The sequence below is a fragment of the Coenobita brevimanus genome, chromosome 57 (genome assembly GCF_032717465.1).
Source record: "Coenobita brevimanus isolate Jiangsu-jjx chromosome 57, ASM3271746v2, whole genome shotgun sequence".
Classification (NCBI taxonomy): Eukaryota; Metazoa; Arthropoda; class Malacostraca; order Decapoda; family Coenobitidae; genus Coenobita; species Coenobita brevimanus.
In genome coordinates this window covers 21477744-21498940 of record NC_137010.1, presented here as the reverse complement: position 1 = coordinate 21498940, position 21197 = coordinate 21477744, and the positions used below count along the sequence as shown (strand labels likewise).

Genomic DNA, 21197 nt, shown 5'->3' with positions numbered 1-21197 from the left:
CTTGTCGAATGGTGGAGAAGTTATGAAATGTTGGTGTTTTCTGCGCTCTGTGTAGTTTCGTTTCTTGTAAGATGGCAATGTGTATGTTCTGTTGTTTGATGAATTGTGTTCTTGATATCTAGGGTTTATGGGGGTACCGTCAAAGCAGAGGGAGAAGAGTGTGGCCATGTGCAGTTTGCCACAAATACGTTCTCCCTACGTGTCAAGTGGGGTTGGTGGAGGATTAGTGCCCCTCCCTGTAAAACAATTAACTCTAAGCCCTTGGCCACCCCGTTTGGGATACATGGCGTCTGGCAATGAATGAATGAATGAAACTCCATCTTGTGCAATGTGTGTGCATAAGAGATATAGTGGTATTACAGGTAAGCTGTGAAATAATGCTGTTATGTTTGCAGTGTGTAGGGGGGAGTATGCAGAGACTGAAAGGTGGAAAAAGATTGACCTTGCTGGAGAGTTTCTGGAGTGTGTGGGGTTTTATTATATGGGAGACGTGTTATGTGCTGGAGGTGGGGCTGGATCTGGCTTAGTAGTGAAGATAAGGAGTGGTTGGAAGACGTTCAGGAAGCTATTGCCCTTCTTGACATTGAGAGGGGCCCTCCCTCCATGCTTAGGAGTGTTTGTATTTGTATGCAACATGTGTTAGGAGTGTAATGTTGTACAGTAATGAGACCAGGACAGTAAGGGAAGAGAGTATTCATTGGCTAAAATGCACAGAGATGATAATTAGATGGTGTATTGTGTACCTTTGAATGACAGGCCTGGAGGGGTTAGGATTGTGAATGAAGATTTAAGTGGTAGGATGGGATTTGAATGTATAAGTGTTGTGACAAGAAGTAGACAGAGATGGTTTGGGCCAGTGGAAATAACGAAAGAGGACAATTGGATGTTCAGGGTGCGAGGTGTGAATATTGAGTGTAAGGGTAAGACAGACCGAAAAAAATTTGGGAGAAGGTCATAGAGTTTGACCTCAGGGATAAGGGACTGCATAAGGAGGATGCTAGAGGCCAGGCAGTGTGGAGAGCTGCCATTATGTGACCAGGGTCAATACATTCAAGCATGCTGGGGCATTATAAACAAGCCATTTTCCCATGGTTCAAAATATGATGCCTGGAACCAGTGTCTGACTCACTTCTTCATTTCTGCAACATTCGCTGCCCTTCCTCTAACTTTCGCTCTGTTGAGCACCACCTCTTCTCCTCTAAACCTCACCTTCTCTTCTTAACTGAGACTCAGCTGTCTGAGGCAACTGATAGCAAATCCTTTTCTATTTCCTCTTACTTTCTCTATACTCATTTCAAAGCCAGAGGTGGCTGTTCTGTATATGTATGCAATGACTAATCTTGCTCTCGTGTTCCCGAACTTGATTCTTTTGAATTCTCTACTGTCTGGCTTCGGCTTTCCTGTCATTCTCTGACTAAATATATCTGTGCTGTTTACGTATCCCTTAATGCTGCTGACTATGAAAAATTCTTCGACTATATTGCTTCTACGATGGAACACATCCTATCCATTTCTCCTTTCTCTGAAATCTCCAGTTTAGATTTCAATGTTCACCACCACCTTTGGCTCATGTCTTCTTTCACTTATCCACCTGGTGAACAAGCCTGCATCTTTTCTATCCTCAGTGACCTAGTGCAGCTTGTACAGCACCCTACCCATATCCCTGACCGCGTTTGAGAGAGTTCCAACATAACTGACCTCTTTCTTACAACTACCATAATCCCACTGCTTACACTGTTGTCTTTCCTTTCTGGTGGGCTTCTCCGATCTCACCCTTATTACCTTAACCTGTCCTATCGCTCCGGTATGGCCTGTGGACCCTCCAAAGAATGGTCGATTGTGGCACTTTGGAGTTGCTGATTGGGAGGCCCTCAGGCAGTACTTCTTTGATTTTCTCTGGAATGATCATTGTTTCCATGGCCAGGAGCCATCTGAGTGTGCCTTGCGCATTATGAAGGTTATGCTGTCAGACATGGAAGGATACATTCCTTTCTCATATCCTTTGACCAGTGCAAGAAAGCCTTGGTTTAATCACGCTTGTTGTAATGCTGTCCACAACAAGGAGAGGGTCTATAAAAGGTACAGGAATCAACCCACCCCTGAATCACATCTCGTTTATGTTTCTGCCTGGAATCGTGCTAAGTCTGTTCTTCGCCCTGCTAAAAATAACTTCATCCATACTAAATGCTCTCAACTCTCCAACTCGAATTCTTCCCACTCCTGGCACCTATTCAGACACATTTCTAACAATTTACCTCATCATCCTTCCCTCCTCTTTTCTACTCTGATGGCTCTGTAGCTATTTCTTCTATTGATAAAACAGAACACTTCACTCAGACTTTCTCCTCCATTTCCACCTTAGACGATTCTGGTACTGTTCCTCCATCGCTTCCCCCCTCTGACATCCTCATGGCTGACATTTAAATTTCTTCAGCTGATGTATTTTCTGCCGTCACTGGCCTCAATACTAACAAGGCATATGGGCCTGATGGAGTCCCTCCTGTTATCCTCAAGTACTGTGCTCCTGTGCTTTCACCCCGCCTAGGTGAACTCTTTCGCCTTTGTGTATCAACTTGTACCTTTCCTTCTTGCTGGAAGTTTGCTATCATTCAGCCAGTCCCAAAGAAGGGTGACCATTCCCAACCCTCAAACTATCATACAATTGCTTTAACATCCTGTGTCTCAAAAGTTTTCAAGTCTATTCTTAACAGAAAAATTTTAAAGCTTATTTCCTACCATAACTGCCCTCTTACGGTTTCTATTCTTCTATTTGTGCCTTCATCTGTAGCTTCCATTCTGGTCGTTCTATAGCTGCTGTTGTAGACAGGCATCATTCTTCTCCAAGATACATCAATAGTGATGTTCCTCAGGGCTCTGTCTTATCACCAACTCTCTTCCTTTTATTCATCAATGACCTTCTAAGCCATACATCTAACCCTATCCACTCATATGCTGTTGATTCCACCCTTCACCTTTCTATTTGGTTCTCGTAACATCCATCTCAGCAGTTACTTCAATAAACAAGGGATAAGGCTATGGCACTCCTAATGTCTGACTGGGGTAAAAATAATCTTGTTGTTTTTAATGCATCAAAAACTCGGTTCTTACACCAATTAACCTGACAAAATCTTCTGTAGGAGTACCCACTAATGTTTAATAATATCCAGCTTAATCCTGCCTCATCCTTAAACAAACTTGGAGTTTCATTCTCTCAGGACGTAACTTGGAAAGATCATATTACATTTCTTGTAAAATATATTTCCAAGAGATTAGGTGTGCTAAGCCAGCTCCATACCTTCTTTACCCCTGCACAGTTGTTGACTTTATACACGGGTTTTATTCGCCCCTGTTTAGAGTACAACTCTCATGTATGGGGAGACTCCCCACATACAGCTCTTCTCAATAAGGTGGAGTCAAAAGCTTTTCATCTCATCAACTCTCCTCATCTTACTGGCTTCCTTCAATCTCTGTCTCATCACCACACTGTTGCATCTTTATCTCTTTTCTGTTCCCACTTCAATGGTCACTGCTCCACTGATCTGTCTGCTTGCATCCCTTCACCTCTACAATGGGTGCGTAGCACCTGTCTGTCAACAAACTGTCATCTCTTTTCTGTCCAGCTCTGTAATGCAAGAGTTAACCATTATTCCCAGTCCTTCATGTATGCAAGAGGTCAACTCTGGAACTGTCTCCCTCCGTCTGTATTTCCTACTTCTTATGATCTCCAGTCTTTCAAATGCAGTGTGTCCAGGCATCTCGAAATGAACGGATCTTGAATTTGGGTCTCTTTTGTATTGTTTTTGTTTTTTTCTTGGAAGGAATGGTTTGTGGGCCCCTGTCCTTTGGTTCCTTTTTCCTTGCATGAAAAAAGAAGAAGAAAAGTTGTAAGAAAGTTATGATATGGACAGCATTTTCCAACACCAATTTATTATTGTATTGGGACTGCCTATCTACGATTGGTGGTAAAAGTGAAGTTGTGTTTTTTGGGACAGAATGAAGGCAGTGTTGTTTCTCTCTCTTTACTTCCTGTCTAGGATGTTTTGCAAGCAGATGAGTACTGTCCTTTAATAGAAGCAAGCAGTGGTGGCTGGTGGTGACTACAATCCACTCACTTGATACTCTGCCTCCTACTTCTTCCTCTTTCTCATTCTGTCTCTGTGTCTGCAGTCCTCTCTTCCTACTTCTCCCTTTCTTTCCTGTTGCTCTGTGTTACTTTGCTTTCAGCTTGAGGTGGCTGTACACTGAGTGACAAATCTGATGGTTTCCTGTAACCTTGGGAACCATTTTTTAATGCTGGGTGATAACCATACTGTATAACCAAATTACAGGGTGAAGTGAAGCCTTCTATGGTGCCCTTCTTAACTAGGTGTAGAGATGCAAATACAGTGTCCATCCAAGAAACAGACCTCCTCACATTTCCCTACACCTTGCTATGGTTAGGCACTGTCACTTGTTAGGGAACATAGGTTCATTACATGGGCCTTCCTTGGAGGAGTAGTTGTTTCCCTGCAGCTGATGGGTCTGCATAGTCAGACAGACTGAGTTTGGTAAATAGCAACAGCAGCAGTTGAAGCAAGCTTCTGACTTGTGGTCACGGGGTAATAAGTACTGAAGATTATATTAGATCTCATAAAAATTTTAATAAATTTAGTATTTATCAAAAACTTAACAGTCAAGCAACACAGTTCTTGTCAATACCACATTACCATCTTGAGGGTGTAGGAGCCCAAGGATAGGCTGGCATAATCCTGAACATTGAAACATTGGTGAGTTGTGTAAAAGTGAGATATACTTATAATTTGCAGATAGTAATCAGTCAATTTCTGTATAGTATTCAGTTTTGTGGTAGTAGCACAGGTGATTGAGGGGAAAAGTGAAAATATGTTGGATGTTATGAAAGAAATAAAAGAGCCTTAATGCAGTAAGGTTGTAGTCAGGCTGTATTGATAGTTGTACGGGGTGGCCTGTAAATATTGTTCCACTAGAAACACGTGGCAGTGTGTTGTGTTGCAGGAATCACTCCGTTGGCTTATGTGAGCATGGTTGTGGCATTGGGAGTAGGAAATGAAGAAGTGATGCAGGTTAGATATTGATACTGATGACACTGACTGAGTTGTCCTCACAACACAAAAAATATGCAAAGTGGAAGTGGAGTGTTCTATATGGGCCATCCTGTATGGTATACATGAAACAGGCAGGCAAACAGATGGGGAGAGAGAGAGAGAGAGAGAGAGAGAGAGAATAAATAGATTTATCTTGTACCATCTACATACTAGTTATCTGGTATGTTTTCACACTTTCTTTGTCTTTTCATATTTCATGATCTTACCCATTCAAAACTGGATTATAATAATGGTTATGGTGGTGGTGGTGATGGTTTGGTGGTGGTGGTGATGATTTTGATGATGATGATGATGATGATTATTATTATTATTATTATTGTGGTAGGTGGGGGCGCTCACCATCCACTCACTCGATGTAGTGCTGCTCTCAGGTGTCTGCCCTTTCCTCTCCTCTCTCCATTCCTTCCTTCCTCTTCTGTCTTTGTTTACTTCATTCTTTCCTCATCCTTCTGCCTACAGGTGACTTTACACTCCCTCTTTTGTCTTTCTTTCTTCACATTCTTTCCTCTTCCTTCTGCCTATGGGTGACTCTACACTGAGTGACAAGCCTAATGGTTTCCTGTACACCAGGAAACCATTTACTACGCTGGGTGGTAACCATATAACCAGATTATGGCACCTGGTGGTTTAGTGGGTAATTACAGTACTCCACTCGGATTGAGCTGATGAAGGTTTATATCCAAGGGATGGTTGGGGTTATTGCTCATGTAATGCCACTCAGGGATGAGTGAGGCTGGTCACTTTCATCTTAAATGTCAGGACCAAATTGCCTAGCCCCGGGCTTCTACGCTTCTCATGGGGCAAGGTAGAATTGGGTGATGGATGGATTATTATTATTATTAATATTATTATTATTATTATTATACAGGTATTATTATTATTATTATTATTATTATTATTATTAGCTGCTCTTTCCTCTCTTCTGTCTTTCTTTCCTTCATTCTTCCCTCTGCTTTCTGCCTACGAGTGACTTTACAGTTTCTCTTCAGTCCTTCTTTCCTTCATTCTTTCCTCTTCTTTCTGCCAATGGGTGATTCTACACCAGTTGAGAAGCCAAGTGGTTTCCTGTACACCAGGAAGCCATTTACTATGCTTGGTGGTAACCATATAACCAGATTATGGTGCCTGGTGGTTTAGTGGGTAATTACAGCACTCCAGTCGGATTGAGCTTGTGTAGGTTTATATCCAAGAGGTGGTTAGGGTTTATTGCTCCTATAATGCCACTCAGGGATGAGTGAGGCTGGCCACTTTCATCTTACATCTCAGGACCAACTTGCCTAGCCCTGGGCTCCTACACTTCTCTTGAGGCAACATAAGATTGGATGATGGATGGATTATTATTATTACTATAATTATTTATTTTATTATTCAATCCCAGGCTGGTAAGACCCTTCTTGTGCCGACGCCTCGACTACGGAGTGGACTGTTCAACCAGCTGAGTGATGCATCGTCAGAAAATAAGGAGACATTGCGGATTATGGCTCAGACAGAGGGCATGAAGAAGTACTCTAAGCCCATTGGCCTCGACATTAATGTCAAGATTGATTTGATTGTTATCGGCTCTGTGGCAGTCTCTCGTACTGGTGGGTCAATGATCCTGCATGCTTAACAATCATAAAAAGAGAAGATGGTGTGGATTGGGGATACTGCACCAATATTCCCCCTGGTGAACATCCAGAATGGCTCAGATCAGAGTTCTATGCCTGCCTAGTAATAATTGAGAGGCACATGTGGTTTATGTGTAATGAGAAAAGTGTGAATGATAACTGTATGAGAGTGGAAGTAGTGAATGTGTTCAGGAAGTGAGATGTCATATAACAGTGCTGTAAGAGACCAATATGAAAGGGAGTGAAGTGGGAGAATGAGAAGGTGCAAAATGTGTAAAACCAAGTATGGGCACCCCTTTGATGAGTAAAGGAGAAACTACAGTGTTGAGTAAGTGGCTAATATGAAAATATATCAACCTGAAGTGTGTGTATATCAGGTTTAAATTAAAAGTGGTAAAAGTACTTTGCACTGGGTATTGTGCTTCCACCTAATAATGGTATTAGTTAGGAAGAGAACCATAGATTTAGGAATTAGCTTGATGGAGTAAGAGGACAAGCACCCAGGACTTCAGGGAGTTGATGACAGGAGAGTTGACACTCACCCAGTGTATGATGTACTGAGTCAGTTTGAAGTGCACAGAATGATAATGGATGGTGACTGAAGGATGTGTCACTTTTCAGTCACAAAGAAGGAGATAAATTACATGGTATAGGGAGACTGCAGAGATTGTTGAGAGGCTCATGATCAATGACATGCTTGTAGAGAGAAAGATGCTTGGGATTATAGTTGACATGAGAATACTGAAAGAATGCTGCAGAGATTTATCTGATGCTATGGTTGTGATATGCAAGTTGAAGCAGTGAGCAGCTTGGTGGATGAGATGCAACAGGAGTACTCAGAGTGAAAGATGAAAATGGAGAAGCTGAAAAATAGTGCAGTGGCAGATGAATTTAACCCTCTTGTGCACGCATAAGTTTCAGTAAGTTTCCTGACACACGATTTGACTCGACTGGCCGCCCGCATGCCACTGAAAACACGAATTCTCGCCATATTTTTGTTGCCCAAACCTCAATATACTGCCTTGAAACCTATATTATCTTATTCATCAATGTTTGTTCTGGCTGATAAGCTCAAAAAAAAAAAAAAAAAAAAAAAAACATTAGGCGGCCCTGAATAAACATTCTGCAGTGTCAGTTTCACTTCCCAACATCACCATTCGAATGCTTTCCATCATATAGGAGAATGTTATTAGAAGTTTTGATAGAGAATTTCATCAGCTTTCTAATGAGAAATGTCTAGTTGTGATATGACTTGTAGTATTCAAGAAGATTGCCAAAAACTGAAGGCCATTAAAAAAAAAAAAGAAACTTTTGTACAGGGAGCTTTCCTGCAAAAGTTTTCTCACACACCTTATGTTTTTATTTCATAATATTGTGTAGAATTTCATGAGCTTTCTCCTGGGCAAAACAGATTTTCGATACGCCTCATAGTTTCCAAGTAAATTGCAAAAAAAAGACTGGGTACTCATGGCCATGCGTCACTTTTGTCATTCACGCACAGCAAATCCTATATTCCCGCCTACATAACAGCGACTTTTCATCAGAGATATTACATTATTATATCCTGTACATAACTAGAATTTACTGCTCTTTATCATGGTTCTTACAGGAAATCGATACGTCCAACAGGTTTCGAGTAATCGGCCGACAAAATGAGATTACTCCGCAGAACGTTTTTGACTATTACCGCAAGTGAGAAAAAAACACTCCGTTCCCCCACCTTTTCCTACAAAGTATGCTCCCAGAGGCTTATATTTTCGTAATGAAAATACGTAGAATTTACTGCTCTTTGTCATGGTTCTTACAGGAAGTCAATACGTCCAATAGTTTTCAAGTAATTGGCCGACAAAGTGAGATTACTCTGCCGAGCATTTTCGACTATTACCGCAAGCGAGAAAAAAACACACTCCATTCCCATGCCTTTTCCTGCAAAATATGCTCCCAAAGGCTTATATTTTCGTAATGAATATGCATAGAATTTACTGTTCTTTATCATGGTTCTTCCAGGAAGTCGATACGTCCAGTAGTTTTCGAGTAATAGGACGACAAAGCTAGATAACTCTTCCGATCGCTACCAAGGTTTACTGCAAGCCAAAAAAAAAAAAACACTGCCTCCCCCCCCCCTTTACCTGAAGACTTTGCACCCAAAGCTTTTTTTCTTTTTTTTTTTCTTTTTATGTACAGACTAAAATCTCCAAAGGTTGTTTTTTTAGTGTTATAACCTACTAGACATGATCACAAATTTGTTCTAGTTACTGCTAATGAAGCTGTACTTTCTGTCAAATGTGTAATATGTAGGAGAAAATGGTTATTTATGTGATAAATATAGGGGCAACGTTGGGTCTGGTTAGTACTTGGATGGGTGACCGCCTGGGAATACCAGATGCTGTTGGCATAACGTTCTCCCTACGTGTCAAGTGGGGTTGGTGGAGGATTAGTGCCCCTCCCTGTAAAACAATTAACTCTAAGCCTTGGCCACCCCGATTGGGATACATGGCGTCTGGCAATGAATGAATGAATGAATGATAATAGGTCAGTATACATATCAACAAAATTCGGAAAACTCACTTCCTCCAGGGGTGTTGAAGGGCTTGAAGGACCTTGTGGGATTTGAAGATGAGGAGTTATGTAGTGTGTGTGTGTGTGTGTGTGTCTGTGTTAGTGTATTTACCTATTTGTATTTACCTATTTGTAGTATACAGGAATTGAGCAATGCTCGTGTTGTCCTGTCTCCATATCCACATTTATCAAGTCTACCTTTACACACATGAATGTTTTTCTCATGCACCACCTCTTTGTCTAAGTCGTTCCAAATATTTAAGAATATACCTAATTGTGATATACACGGAATGTACTATGCTCGTGGGTTTCTGTCGCTGTTTCTCAATAAGTCGAATTTAACTTTAAACTCGTTTAAGTTTTTAGACTGGATGATCTCTTTGTCCAGGCTATTCCATAAGTCTATACTTCTGTAAGGAAAGCTATATTTCTTGATATCCTTCAAGCAGCTTGACTTTTTCAATTTCATTCCATGTCCTCTTGTTGCTCTCTTATCCCATACAAACAGATCTTCTTTGTCAATTTTATCTACTCCCACCATGGTCCTGAACACCGCAATCATGTCTCCCCTCTTTCTCCTTTCCTCTAACGAAGGCAAATCCAGTTTTTCCAGCCTCTCTCTGTATGACAGGTCTGTCAGACTGGGGACCATCTTGGTTGCTGTTCTTTGTATTCTCTCAATCTTGTTTATATCTTTCTTTTTGTGTGGGCACCACACTACCGCTGCATATTCTAACCTGGGGCGGATCATGGCCACTATCAATTTTTTCATCATTTCCTCTTCCATATAATGAAATGCTACTCTTATGTTAGTCAAGAGCTTATAAGTCTCTCCAACTATCTTGTTAATGTGCTTTTCTGGTGACAAACTATCTTGGACCAGCACTCCCAAATCTTTCTCTTCTCTCCTTTTTGTGATTAATTCATTACCCAACAAATAATTCAGTGATGGTCTCCTGGTACTTTTACCCATTTCCAATATTTTACATTTCTTTACATTAAATTTCATTTCCCACGTCCAGCTCCAATTGTGTATCCTATCCAAATCCTCCTGCAGTATTTTACAATCCTCCTCAACCTCTATCTTCCTCAAGATCTTTACATCATCAGCAAACAGACTCGCATAACTGTTCACTCCATCTACCATATCATTTACGTAAATCAGGAACATTACTGGCGCCAACACTGAGCCTTGAGGGACTCCACTTGTTACTTCCCTCCATCCAGACATCTTTTCCTTTATTACTGTCCTCATTTGTCTGTCTCTCAAAAAGTCTCTCATCCATTCCAGAAGTTTCCCCTTTAGTCCTCCTATATATTCTAGTTTCCACATTAGTCTCTTATGAGGTACCTTGTCAAAGGCCTTCTCTAAGTCTAAGTACACACAATCCACCCAACCATCTCTCTCCTGTACCACATCAATCGCTCTTGAGTAAAAGCTCAACAAGTTTGAAACACATGACCTTCCACTTCTGAATCCAAACTGACATTCAGCCAAAATATTCATCTCTTCCAGATATTTTATCCATCTGTCTTTCAGGATTCTCTCACACAATTTTGCGACCATGCTGGTTAGAGACACTGGTCTATAATTCAGGGGTTCTTCCCTGTTTCCTCCCTTGTAAATTGGTACCACATTTGCCCTCTTCCATTCTTTTGGCACTTTCCCCTCTTCCAGTGAGCATACAATTAAGCTGTGAATTTTATCCGCCAGTTGTTCTCTGCATTCCTTCAGTACCCAATTAGAAATTCCATCAGGTCCTGGGGCTTTCCTTACATCTTGAGTTTCCAGTAATTTATACACTTCCTGCACCTCCACTTTTATATCTTTCATCACCGGAACATTTCCAATCACTCCCTCCCCCTCCACAAGCTCCTTTTCTTTAGTGAAAACTGACTGGAAACGTTTGTTCATTATTTCTGCTTGCATTGCCGCATCCTTAAAGACCTCTCCATCTACTTTCAGCTTGGTGATTCCTTCCTTTTGTTTCAGTTTGCCATTAACAAATCTATAAAACAGTTTGGGTTCATCCTTGCATTTGTCAATTATACCTTTTTCAAAATTCCTTTCTTCTTCCCTACGTATTCTTGTGTATTCGTTTCTTGTTCTTTTATATTCTTCCTTTGTTCTGTCGTTACCTCTCTTTCTCCAATTGTTCCACGCCTTATCTCTCTCTTTTTTGGCTATCATACACCTTCTATTAAACCACTCCTTTTTCCTGTTTTCTTTCCCTCTTACTCTTGGTACAAATTTTTCCACTCCCAAATTATAGAGGTCTAGAAAGATATCCCACTTCCTCTGTATCTCTCTTGTTTCTCTGAATTTTCTCCAATCCGCATTTTCAAAAAAGTTTCTCAATCCTGTAAAATTTGCTTTGCCAAAGTTGTATCTTCCCTGTCTATGAAGCTCGTCTCTTGGCTCGACGTTTCCTATTAACATCTGGAACTCAATGACCACGTGATCACTTTTTCCCAAAGGACAGAGATATTCCAATGATTCTATTACATCGGGTTCTTTGGTGAACAGGAAATCTAACCTTGCTGGTGTGTCCTCACCTCGGAACCGTGTCTCTTCTTTGACCCACTGCGTCATCACATTATTCATTAATATATTTAATAACATAGTGCCCCACGAATCCTCGCCGCCTCCCAAGTACCATTCCTCCCAGTTCACCTCTTTACAATTAAAGTCACCCACCAAAATTATATTATTGCTTTTCTCAATTATTTTTTGCAAATAGCTAGCCATATCTGACAACATCTCATGGTATTCGTCATCCTTCCATGCTCTCGTCTTTGGGGGAACATACACTACCGCCATATCTCTCTTAACATTCTCTCCAGTTTCTAATTTCATATATATCACTTCAGCCCTGCCTTCTCCCATTTCCACAGTATCTACATTTATGTTGTTCTTCACTGCTATCATCACTCCTCCTCCCTTTTTTTTTTTCTGTCTTTTCTCCACAGTTTGTATTTACCATCTCCCAAATGAACATCAATATCTTCTCTTAATTTGGTCTCTACAAAGCACATGACATCAGGTTCATGTTCTCTCAAGAAATCATTAATTTCGATCGTTGTCGATATGAAACCATCAACATTAGTATATATCACCTTCAAATTATTTTTGACATTATTAATACCCTCTTCTCTCCTACTCTCTGTCCATACCACTTCCTCAACTTCTGATCTTTCACAACCATCCCCCTAGTTTCCTTCACTTCTATTTCCTTAAATACCATTTCCTTACTTTCATATCCAATACTCTCCAAAAAAAGTATTACGTTCTTCCTCTGTCCTCTTATCATTTTTTTCCTTTACTTCTTCCTTTAATGATTTTAAAACTTCTCTTTCTTCTTCATTCAGATCTTTTCTTATTATAATATTTTCCATCCCCGCCTCTTTGCTTAATTTCCAGGTCACTTTAAGTATCTCATTTATTACACTTTCTGATGTAAACTTGACTCTCATTGGTCTTGTTTCCCCTTTCTTATAAGGCCCTATCCTCCTTACTTCTTCAATTTCTTTTACCCACTTGTCTCCTTCGGGGTCAATCTTGCCTAATATTCCTCTCACCATGTTCGTGTCTCTCTCGAGTCTTGCGAACCTAACCTTTTCTTCCTCTTCCCTGTTTCCAGATACTACCACACATCTGTTCCTTTCTACAGTTTCTCTCACTATTTTCTCTTTTTTCTTCAGTATTTTCACTACATTTTCTTCCATTTCTTTCTTGTTCATTTCCCTTTCTTCCTGGATGATCTCTCTTAAGCTGACCACTTCTTTCTGTTCTTCTTCTACGTGTGCCCACTTTGCCTTATGTTCTTCTAATACATTACTCACCTTCTCAGTTTTATTAGTACTCTCTTCAAGTTTCCTCCTCAGTTCAACATTTTCCCTCTTCAAATTCCTAATCTCTTCATTGGCTGTTTCGTTGGACTGGATTAGACTCTGTATGGTGGTTTCCGTATTTCCTGACACATCCTTTATCACTAGATTCTCTACTTTTTTTTCGAGTTCACTAATCCTCATAATTAATGTTTTCACCAGGTCCATGACGTTAGTATTAGCATCAAATCCTTGAAATTCCATTGCCTCATTGTTTACATTTTCGGCCATGTTTAATGTAAAGTACCTAAACAGCTGTTACCGAATAAGCCACAAACATTCATGTATACTATTGCCAACAAATCTTTACATTTTTGGTAGTCTACTAACTCTCATTATTTTAAATTTAAAGAAAGACCCTAGGAGACAGGACAGACAAAATTCCTGAAACTACTCAAGGTTAGGAGCGATGCCTGGGACGTCCGCTCTCTCCGGCTGTTCGTGTGTGTGTGTGAGTGTGTGTGAGAGTGTGTGTGAGTGTGTGTGTGTGTGTGTGTGTGTGTGTGTGTGTGTGTGTGTGTGTGTGTGTGTGTGTGTGTATTTACCTAATTGTATTTACCTAATTGTGATATACAGGAAATGAGCTACGCTCGTGGGGTCCTGTCTCTGTTTCTCAGTAAGTAAAATTTAGCTTTAAACTCGTTTGAGTTTTTAGACTGGACGATCTCTTTCTCCAGGATATTCCACAGGCCTATACATCTGTAAGGAAAACTGTATTTCTTGATATCCTTCAAACAGCTTGGCTTCTTCAATTTCATTCCGTGTCCTCTTGTTATTCTCTTATCCCATAAAAACAGATCTTCTTTGTCAATTTTATCTACTCCCATCATGGTCCTGAGCATTGCAATCATGTTACCTCTCTTTCTCCTTTCTTCTAAGAAAGGCAAATCCAGCTTTTCCAGCCTCTCTCTGTATGACAGATCATCCAGACTGAGGACCATTTTGGTTGCTGTTCTTTTTATTCTCTCAATCTTGTTTATATCTTTCTTTTTTATGGGAACCATACTACTGCTGCATATTCTAACCTGGGGCGAATCATGGCCACTATCAATTTCTTCATCATCTCCTCATCCATGTAATGAAAAGCTACTCTTATATTAGTCAGGAGTTTATACGTCTCTGTAACTGTCTTGTTAATGTGTTTTTCAGGTGACAAACTGTCCTGGACCAGCACTCCCAAATCTTTCTCTTCTCTTGCTTTTGTGATTGGTTCATTACCCATCAAATAATTCAGTGATGGCCTCTTGGTACTTTTTCCCATTTCCAAAATTTTACATTTCTTTGCATTGAATTTCATTTCCCACGTCTGGCTCCATTCTTGTATCCTATCCAGATCCTCCTGCAGCATTTTACAAACCTCCTCAACCTCTACCTTCCTCAAGATCTTTGCATCATCAGCAAACAGACTTGCATAATTGTTCACTCCATCTACCATATCATTTATGTAAATCAGGAACATTACTGGCGCCAACACCGAGCCCTGTGGGACTCCACTTGTTACTTCCCTCCATCTAGACATTCTGTCCTTTATTACTGTCCTCATGTCTCTCATCCGTTCCAGGAGGTTCCCCTTCAGTCCTCCTACATGCTCTAGTTTCCACATTAGTCTCTTGTGGGGTACCTTGTTGAAGGCCTTCTCCAAATCTAAATACACACAATCCACCCAACCATCTCTCTCCTGAAGCACGTCAGTCGCTCTTGAGTAAAAGCTCAACAAGTTGGAAACACATGACCTTCCACTTCTGAATCCAAACTGACTGTCAGCCAAAATACTCATCTCTTCCAGATATTTTACCCATGTATCTTTCAGAATTCTCTCGCACAATTTTTTGACCATGCTGGTTAGAGACATTGATCTATAATTCAGGGGTTCTTCTCTGTTTGCTCCCTTATAAATTGGTACCACATTTTGCCCTCTTCCATTCTTGAGGCACTTTCCCCTCTTCCAGAGAACACACAAGTAAACTGTGAATCTTATCCGCCAGTTGTTCTCTGCATTCCTTCAGTATCCAATTAGAGATTCCATCAGGTCCTGGGGCTATCCTTACATCTTGAGTTTCCGGTAATTAATGTACTTTCTGTACTTCCACTTTTATATCTTTTATCACTATATTTCTAGTCACTCCCTCTCCTTCCACAAACTTCTTTTCATTAGTGAAAACTGATTGGAAACATTTGTTCATTATTTCTGCTTGCATTGCTGCATCTTTATAGACCTCTCCTTCTACTTTTAGTTGGGTGATTCCTTCCTTTTGTTTCAATTTGCCCTTGACAAATCTATAGAACAATTTGGGTTCATCCTTACATTTGTCCTGGCGATGTCCTGCAGCTGCTTTGGTGCTCCTCTGGCCAGGCATATGGTCCCACACACGTAGGTTCTTGCACTGAAGAGGCGTTCGCACAGGGATACAGAGTTATAATAGTTGTCCATGTAAACTTTGTATCCCTGATCCTTCATCGGCTCTATGAGGCTCCAAAAGTGGTCTCCATCGCCTTCTGCCCCGTATACACCTCGAAATGCCATATGTACCCCAAGGAAGCCTCAGCCAGGATATAAACTTGATGGAATACTTCGAGGGCCTCATGGGATTGTAGATGCAGAAGCTGAAGCGTCCCTTCCAAGCCAGCGAGCCCTCATCCAGGCTGAGGTGCTCCTCTGGTAAGTAGGTGTCCTGGAACCGCTGAAGGAGGTACTCCATCACCGTGCGAACCCTGATGAGCCTGTCGCGATTGTCCTGGGGTATAGCAAGTGAGCTGAAAGCATGGAAGTGTTTCAGGATGGCCCTGAAATGCCTCGCACTCATCACTTGCTGGAAAATGGGGTAGTTATGGAGACGGGATCTCCTCCAGTAATACCTGATGGTTGGCATATTCACCACCCACATGAAGAAGTACAGCTCCAGGAACTTGTCCATCTCCTCTTCATTGCAGATTAACCTTGCATCCAACACAGTCCCCAGGAATGACGCATAGTTGTTGGTCTCGAGGGTGAGATATGTCAACAACTCCCTGGTGAAAAACAGCTAGAAGAACTGGAGAGGCATTGTTGGCTGATCGACCCTCATTCCTGGGGATCCTGCGAAGAGCCCATTAGCTGGTGTGAATGGGCCACTGCTCCACCCTGGATCCTCTGTGGCAACACCTCCCGCAATGGTGGCAGTGGGTTGGCGTACCGACACGCTTCGGACTCCTCGGACGCCCCTTGGCCGTCCCCCATAGTCGGGCCATGGACCACACTGGCCTCTTCGAGATGGTGAGGGTTCCAACGATGAGGACGACGAGACTATCTCCTGCTGCTGCAGAACATGGGGGGGGGGGGATGAATACTGTCGGAGACAGCTCATTTGTCGACCAGCCAGGGGACAACAACACAGTCACATCCTGCAACAGTTGCGCCACAGACACTACACCTCATGCAGGTGCCAGTGTCACATAACTAGGCCCTGCTACCGGTGACATGGGCTTGGCCAAGGGGGAACTGGAGGCTTGAGGTGGAGAGACCGGACGGTTGCTGGAGCGAGAGGTCCAAGCAAAGGCGATAGCCTATCGTCCAAGTGAAGACGATGGCTGGGCTGATAGTCCCGATACTGGTGGTAATGGTGTCTGCTCCTGTTGTGGTATGGGTGAGGGCAAAGCTGCCCGAGGGGAATGGCGTTGGACATCGTCCCAGTCCTCACTTGGAGCATTGCTCAGCTCCTCATCCTCCTCGCTCTCGGTCTCCTCCTTGAAGAGAACCTTCTGCCACTCATCAGAAGACAAACCCCTCCATTGTGGCAAGCACTGACACAGAAAGTCCAGTATGAGCTTTTTAGGTTCACAGCTGAAAAACAAGAAATATTATTCACTGTCATGCAACACCTTCCTTTGAGAGTAGCACTACACAAGTGATGTTATATCTTTCCGTACAGCTGATTGCTGCACCATTTATGAACAGTTCACATAAATGATAACTTTTCAGTGTCTTTGCACGGTTTAATATCTGTCCACTTTCGTCCATGGGTGTGTGTCAAACATATACTGTATATAGTTGTACATTATATATATATATATATATATATACAGTGGAATTTCTAATTTTGATGGGCATATGTACCTAAAAATCACCGCGAAATTCAAATCATCAAAATTTAAACTGAACTTCTTATGGGAAAAATTAGTTTGGGTCTGGGGCCTCCGAACCTAACTACCTAAAATCATGATTTTTTGCCCACACCCCCTGTAAACTTTATGAACTATAATTGTGGTTAAGTAACTGTAGTTCTGCATTGTATTGCCATACTGGCAGCAAGTGTATACTTGGTGTATTTCTGCCCTTTCCTGTTTTGCCGTTTCTCCTTTGGCTGTGAAGATTTAGAGGTGCCAGGCCGCTCTCGTCCATTACCATTGCTACCCGAAAAACCACTCTTGCTTGCCATCTTGAAACAGGTAAGTTGCGACGAAAATACAAAAAATACAACTAAATTGCAGTGAAATGCATGTCCACATGTGGAAGGTACAGGTTGAAAGTGTGACATTTGGCTGTAGAGGGCTGGCCGCTGGCAGGACAGTCGCAAGATGGCCTCCAACAACAGATCATTGCTTTGCACATGGCTTGTATTGGTGCCTACTCTCATCCGGGAGCTCTTGTCCTTAAACAACATGACTTTCTTTTTTCTCAGCCTCTATTGTTCATTTCTATGTTGCTCCTTATACTCATAATTACCGTACTTCTCTTCATTTCAGTATTCAGCCTACTGTATTTGCTACCACCTGTAATTAATTTTATTTTGGTATTTCTGCTATTGATTCTCTTCCTTTAATTTCTCTTGTTATATCTTTGAGTTATTAACCCTTTAACCGCAGGTGTCATCCCAGAATGACATTGCAAAAACTGGACCAAACCGCAGGTGTCATTCTCGAATGTTTGTGAATATTTTAAATACCGCGTGTTTTTTCCGTGCACCAATTGTTTCAAGGGAGAGTAGCTATTAAGTTCTTTCACTCCAGCCGACCCCCACCTCCCTCCCCCCCCGGGCCCCTACCTCCCACCCCCTGGGCCCCCCACCCCACCCCGGACCAAACACGCATCAGTATCTGTCCAGCTGTGTGAGTCACAACACTGCTGATGTGGCAGTGAAGTGCAGGCAATTACAGTGCCTTTTACCTGCTCAGTGAACACAGAGTGGGTGTTTATCGTATGTGCAGTGTTCATGTATGTTTATAGTATTATTATCAGAATGAGGTTGGCATTTGGTAATGGTGTGTGAGCGAAAAATAGTGATTACAACACCGCTGATATGGCAGTGAAGTGCGGGCAATTACAGTGCCTTTTACCTGCCTCAGTGAACACAGAGTGGGTGTTTATCATATGTGCAGTGTTCATATGTGTTTATAGTATTATTATCAGAATGAGGTTGGCATTTGGTAATGGTGTGTGAGCGAAAAATAGTGATTACAACACCGCTGATGTGGCAGTGAAGTGCGGGCAATTACAGTGCCTTTTACCTGCCTCAGTGAACACAGAGTGGGTGTTTATCGTATGTGCAGTGTTCATATATGTTTATAGTATTATTATCAGAATGAGGTTGGCATTTGGTAATGGTGTGTGAGCGAAGGTAATGGTGTGTGAGCGAAAAATAGTGATTTTAGATCGCTCACTTCTAATGGCACTGCCCATCCAGTGATAGTCAACGAAATCATGAAATCTACATCATTGCAAAGCCGAAGGATAGTACTTTCTAATGGTACCTTATTTTTCGCTCTAGATTTATTCTGTGCAGAGTTTTTGTTTAAAGTTTGTTTACATTTTGGCTGGAACCCCCGCGGGAGAGGCCAGTCGGGGCAAAACAATGCCTGCGGTTAAAGGGTTAAAGTATTGATTGATTAATAATACGGTAAGTATATTTATAGAATGACGGGAAATCATCCAGGGTTCGAATTGTCCTGACGGGAAATCATCCATGTTTTGACGGGGAATTATCTGACGGCTAATTGACTTGACAGTGAATTGTCTCGGAACCATATCATCTTATGCGTCATATACTGTATGAATAAATGATGTTGATTTTCATTCTCTTCTTGACACATGTCACATACGGTATTAGGTTAGGCTCATACTTTTTCTTATAATTTTCCTTCACTTCTGGCATTTTGGTTAGCATCAAAAATATTGTCTTTGCTTGTGTTGGTTGGAGTCTGTCCCTGAGAGCACATGTCACATGCGATATTAGGTTAGGTTCATACGTTTTCTTATAATTTTCCTTCACGTCTAGCATTTTGGTTCGAATAAAAAATATTTTCTTTGCTTGTTTTGGTTGGAGTCTGGCCCTGAGAGCATCGAAATACGTGACTTTGCATCGAAAAGTAAGGTAGGCAGACCACTCCAAAATGCATCGAAATTTGATTCATCGAATTCTGAACTGTCGAAATTTGAGATTCCACTGTATCTATCTATCTATCTAGCTATTGCCAGATGCCATAATCCTGTAAGGGGTGGCCATTTGACTTTGAGTTATTTGTTTTACGGTGAGGGGCACTAACCCTCCACCAACCCACTTGCTGACACACAGGGAGCACGTATGGATTGGTTATATGGTTACCACCCAGCGTTGTAAATGGTTTCTTGGCTTACAGGAAACCATTTGGCATGTCACTCAATGTAAAGCCACCTGTAAAGGAAAGAAAAGCACTAAGAAGTGACAGGAAAGATGGGAGAAGTAGGAAGAGAGGAGAACAGGCACAGAAAATTAGTGATAATGGCTAAGGAAGAAGTAGGCAGCACTACATCAAGTGAGTGGATGATGGTCGCCACAACCTACCATTAATATATATATATATATATATATATATCAGTATACAGTAAAAGCTCGATTAACCAGCATCCGATGCATCGGCACATCCGTATAACCGGAACGCAAATTCGATCTGGCATGGGGTCAAAAATATTCCGGATACCGGTCCTCCCCCTAAAATTCTTGATTAGTTCTGTACAGAACAGGATAAAGTAGTGTACGCAGCTAAGTTTTCAAAATTATTTTGGCCAGTAACATATGCTAAACTTTTCTTTAAGTAATTTTTGATAATGTTTTCTGGTTTGTGTCCAGTCCTGTACAATTTCTCATGCTGTCTTTTTGTGTGTATTGTAGTGTACACTCTATCTATCTATTGCCAGATGCCTCAATCCCGTTTGGGGTGGCCACAAACAAATCGCCTCCAAGTCACCCTGTCCCCCGCCATTTCACTGCCCTGCTCCCAACTCACACCCCCCTCTCTCATATACCTCTCCACCCCATTCCTCCATCTCATCCTCGGCTCCCCCTCCCTCTTCCCCCCTCCACCTCACTCACATACACTCAGTCTTTCACCCTCCATCCTCTCCACATGGCCAAACCACCTCAGTGTGTTCCTCATAACGCTTCCTATCACATCCACATCAACACCACAACACTCCTTTATATCCTCATTCGTCAGCCTGTCTCTCCATGTGACTCCACAGGCTCCTCTTAAATAACTCATTTCCACTGCTCTCACTCTTGACTTGTGTCCTTCCACTTCCGTACGTTAGAGTTGGTATCACAATACTGTCATGTAGTAACTTTTTCACTTCCATGCTCACTTCCCTGTTTTTTATCACTGCTTTCAAAGAACCAGCAACCTTTCTTCCCTGCTGTACCCTTTCAAGCACTTCACCCTCCAAACCTCCATCCTTACTCATCACACTACCCAAGTACTTAAACGTACTCACATTTTCCAGTTCCTCACCATCCAACCTCGCTGTACATTCACTGACTTCACCTCTTTCAAAGACCATCACTTTACTCTTCCCTACATTCACCTTTAGATTCCGTTTCTTACACACTCTCCCAGACTCATCCACTGATTTCACAATCACTAATTTCTGCTCAGGGGTGACCCCTTCATACCCCCATATACCCAGGAAAGACGGGAGCAGGGGACAAAACAAGTTCCACCAGCCTCTACCACAGCTCCCAACCCTTCCCCATACCCCTAACCCTCCCAGCCCCCCACTTGTCATTCTTAA

At 41.8% G+C, this 21197-nt stretch overlaps 1 protein-coding gene across 2 annotated transcripts in view; it reads left to right on the top strand.

Moving 5' to 3' along the window:
- lost (methenyltetrahydrofolate synthase domain-containing protein lost) overlaps window positions 1-21197 on the top strand; it is a 328112-nt gene that overhangs the window by 130906 nt on the left and 176009 nt on the right. For both annotated transcript variants that reach the window (XM_080274442.1, XM_080274441.1), the window contains exon 5: window positions 6502-6706. In XM_080274442.1, coding sequence (XP_080130568.1) covers window positions 6502-6706 — 205 coding nt within the window. The remainder of the gene's footprint in view (window positions 1-6501; window positions 6707-21197) is intronic.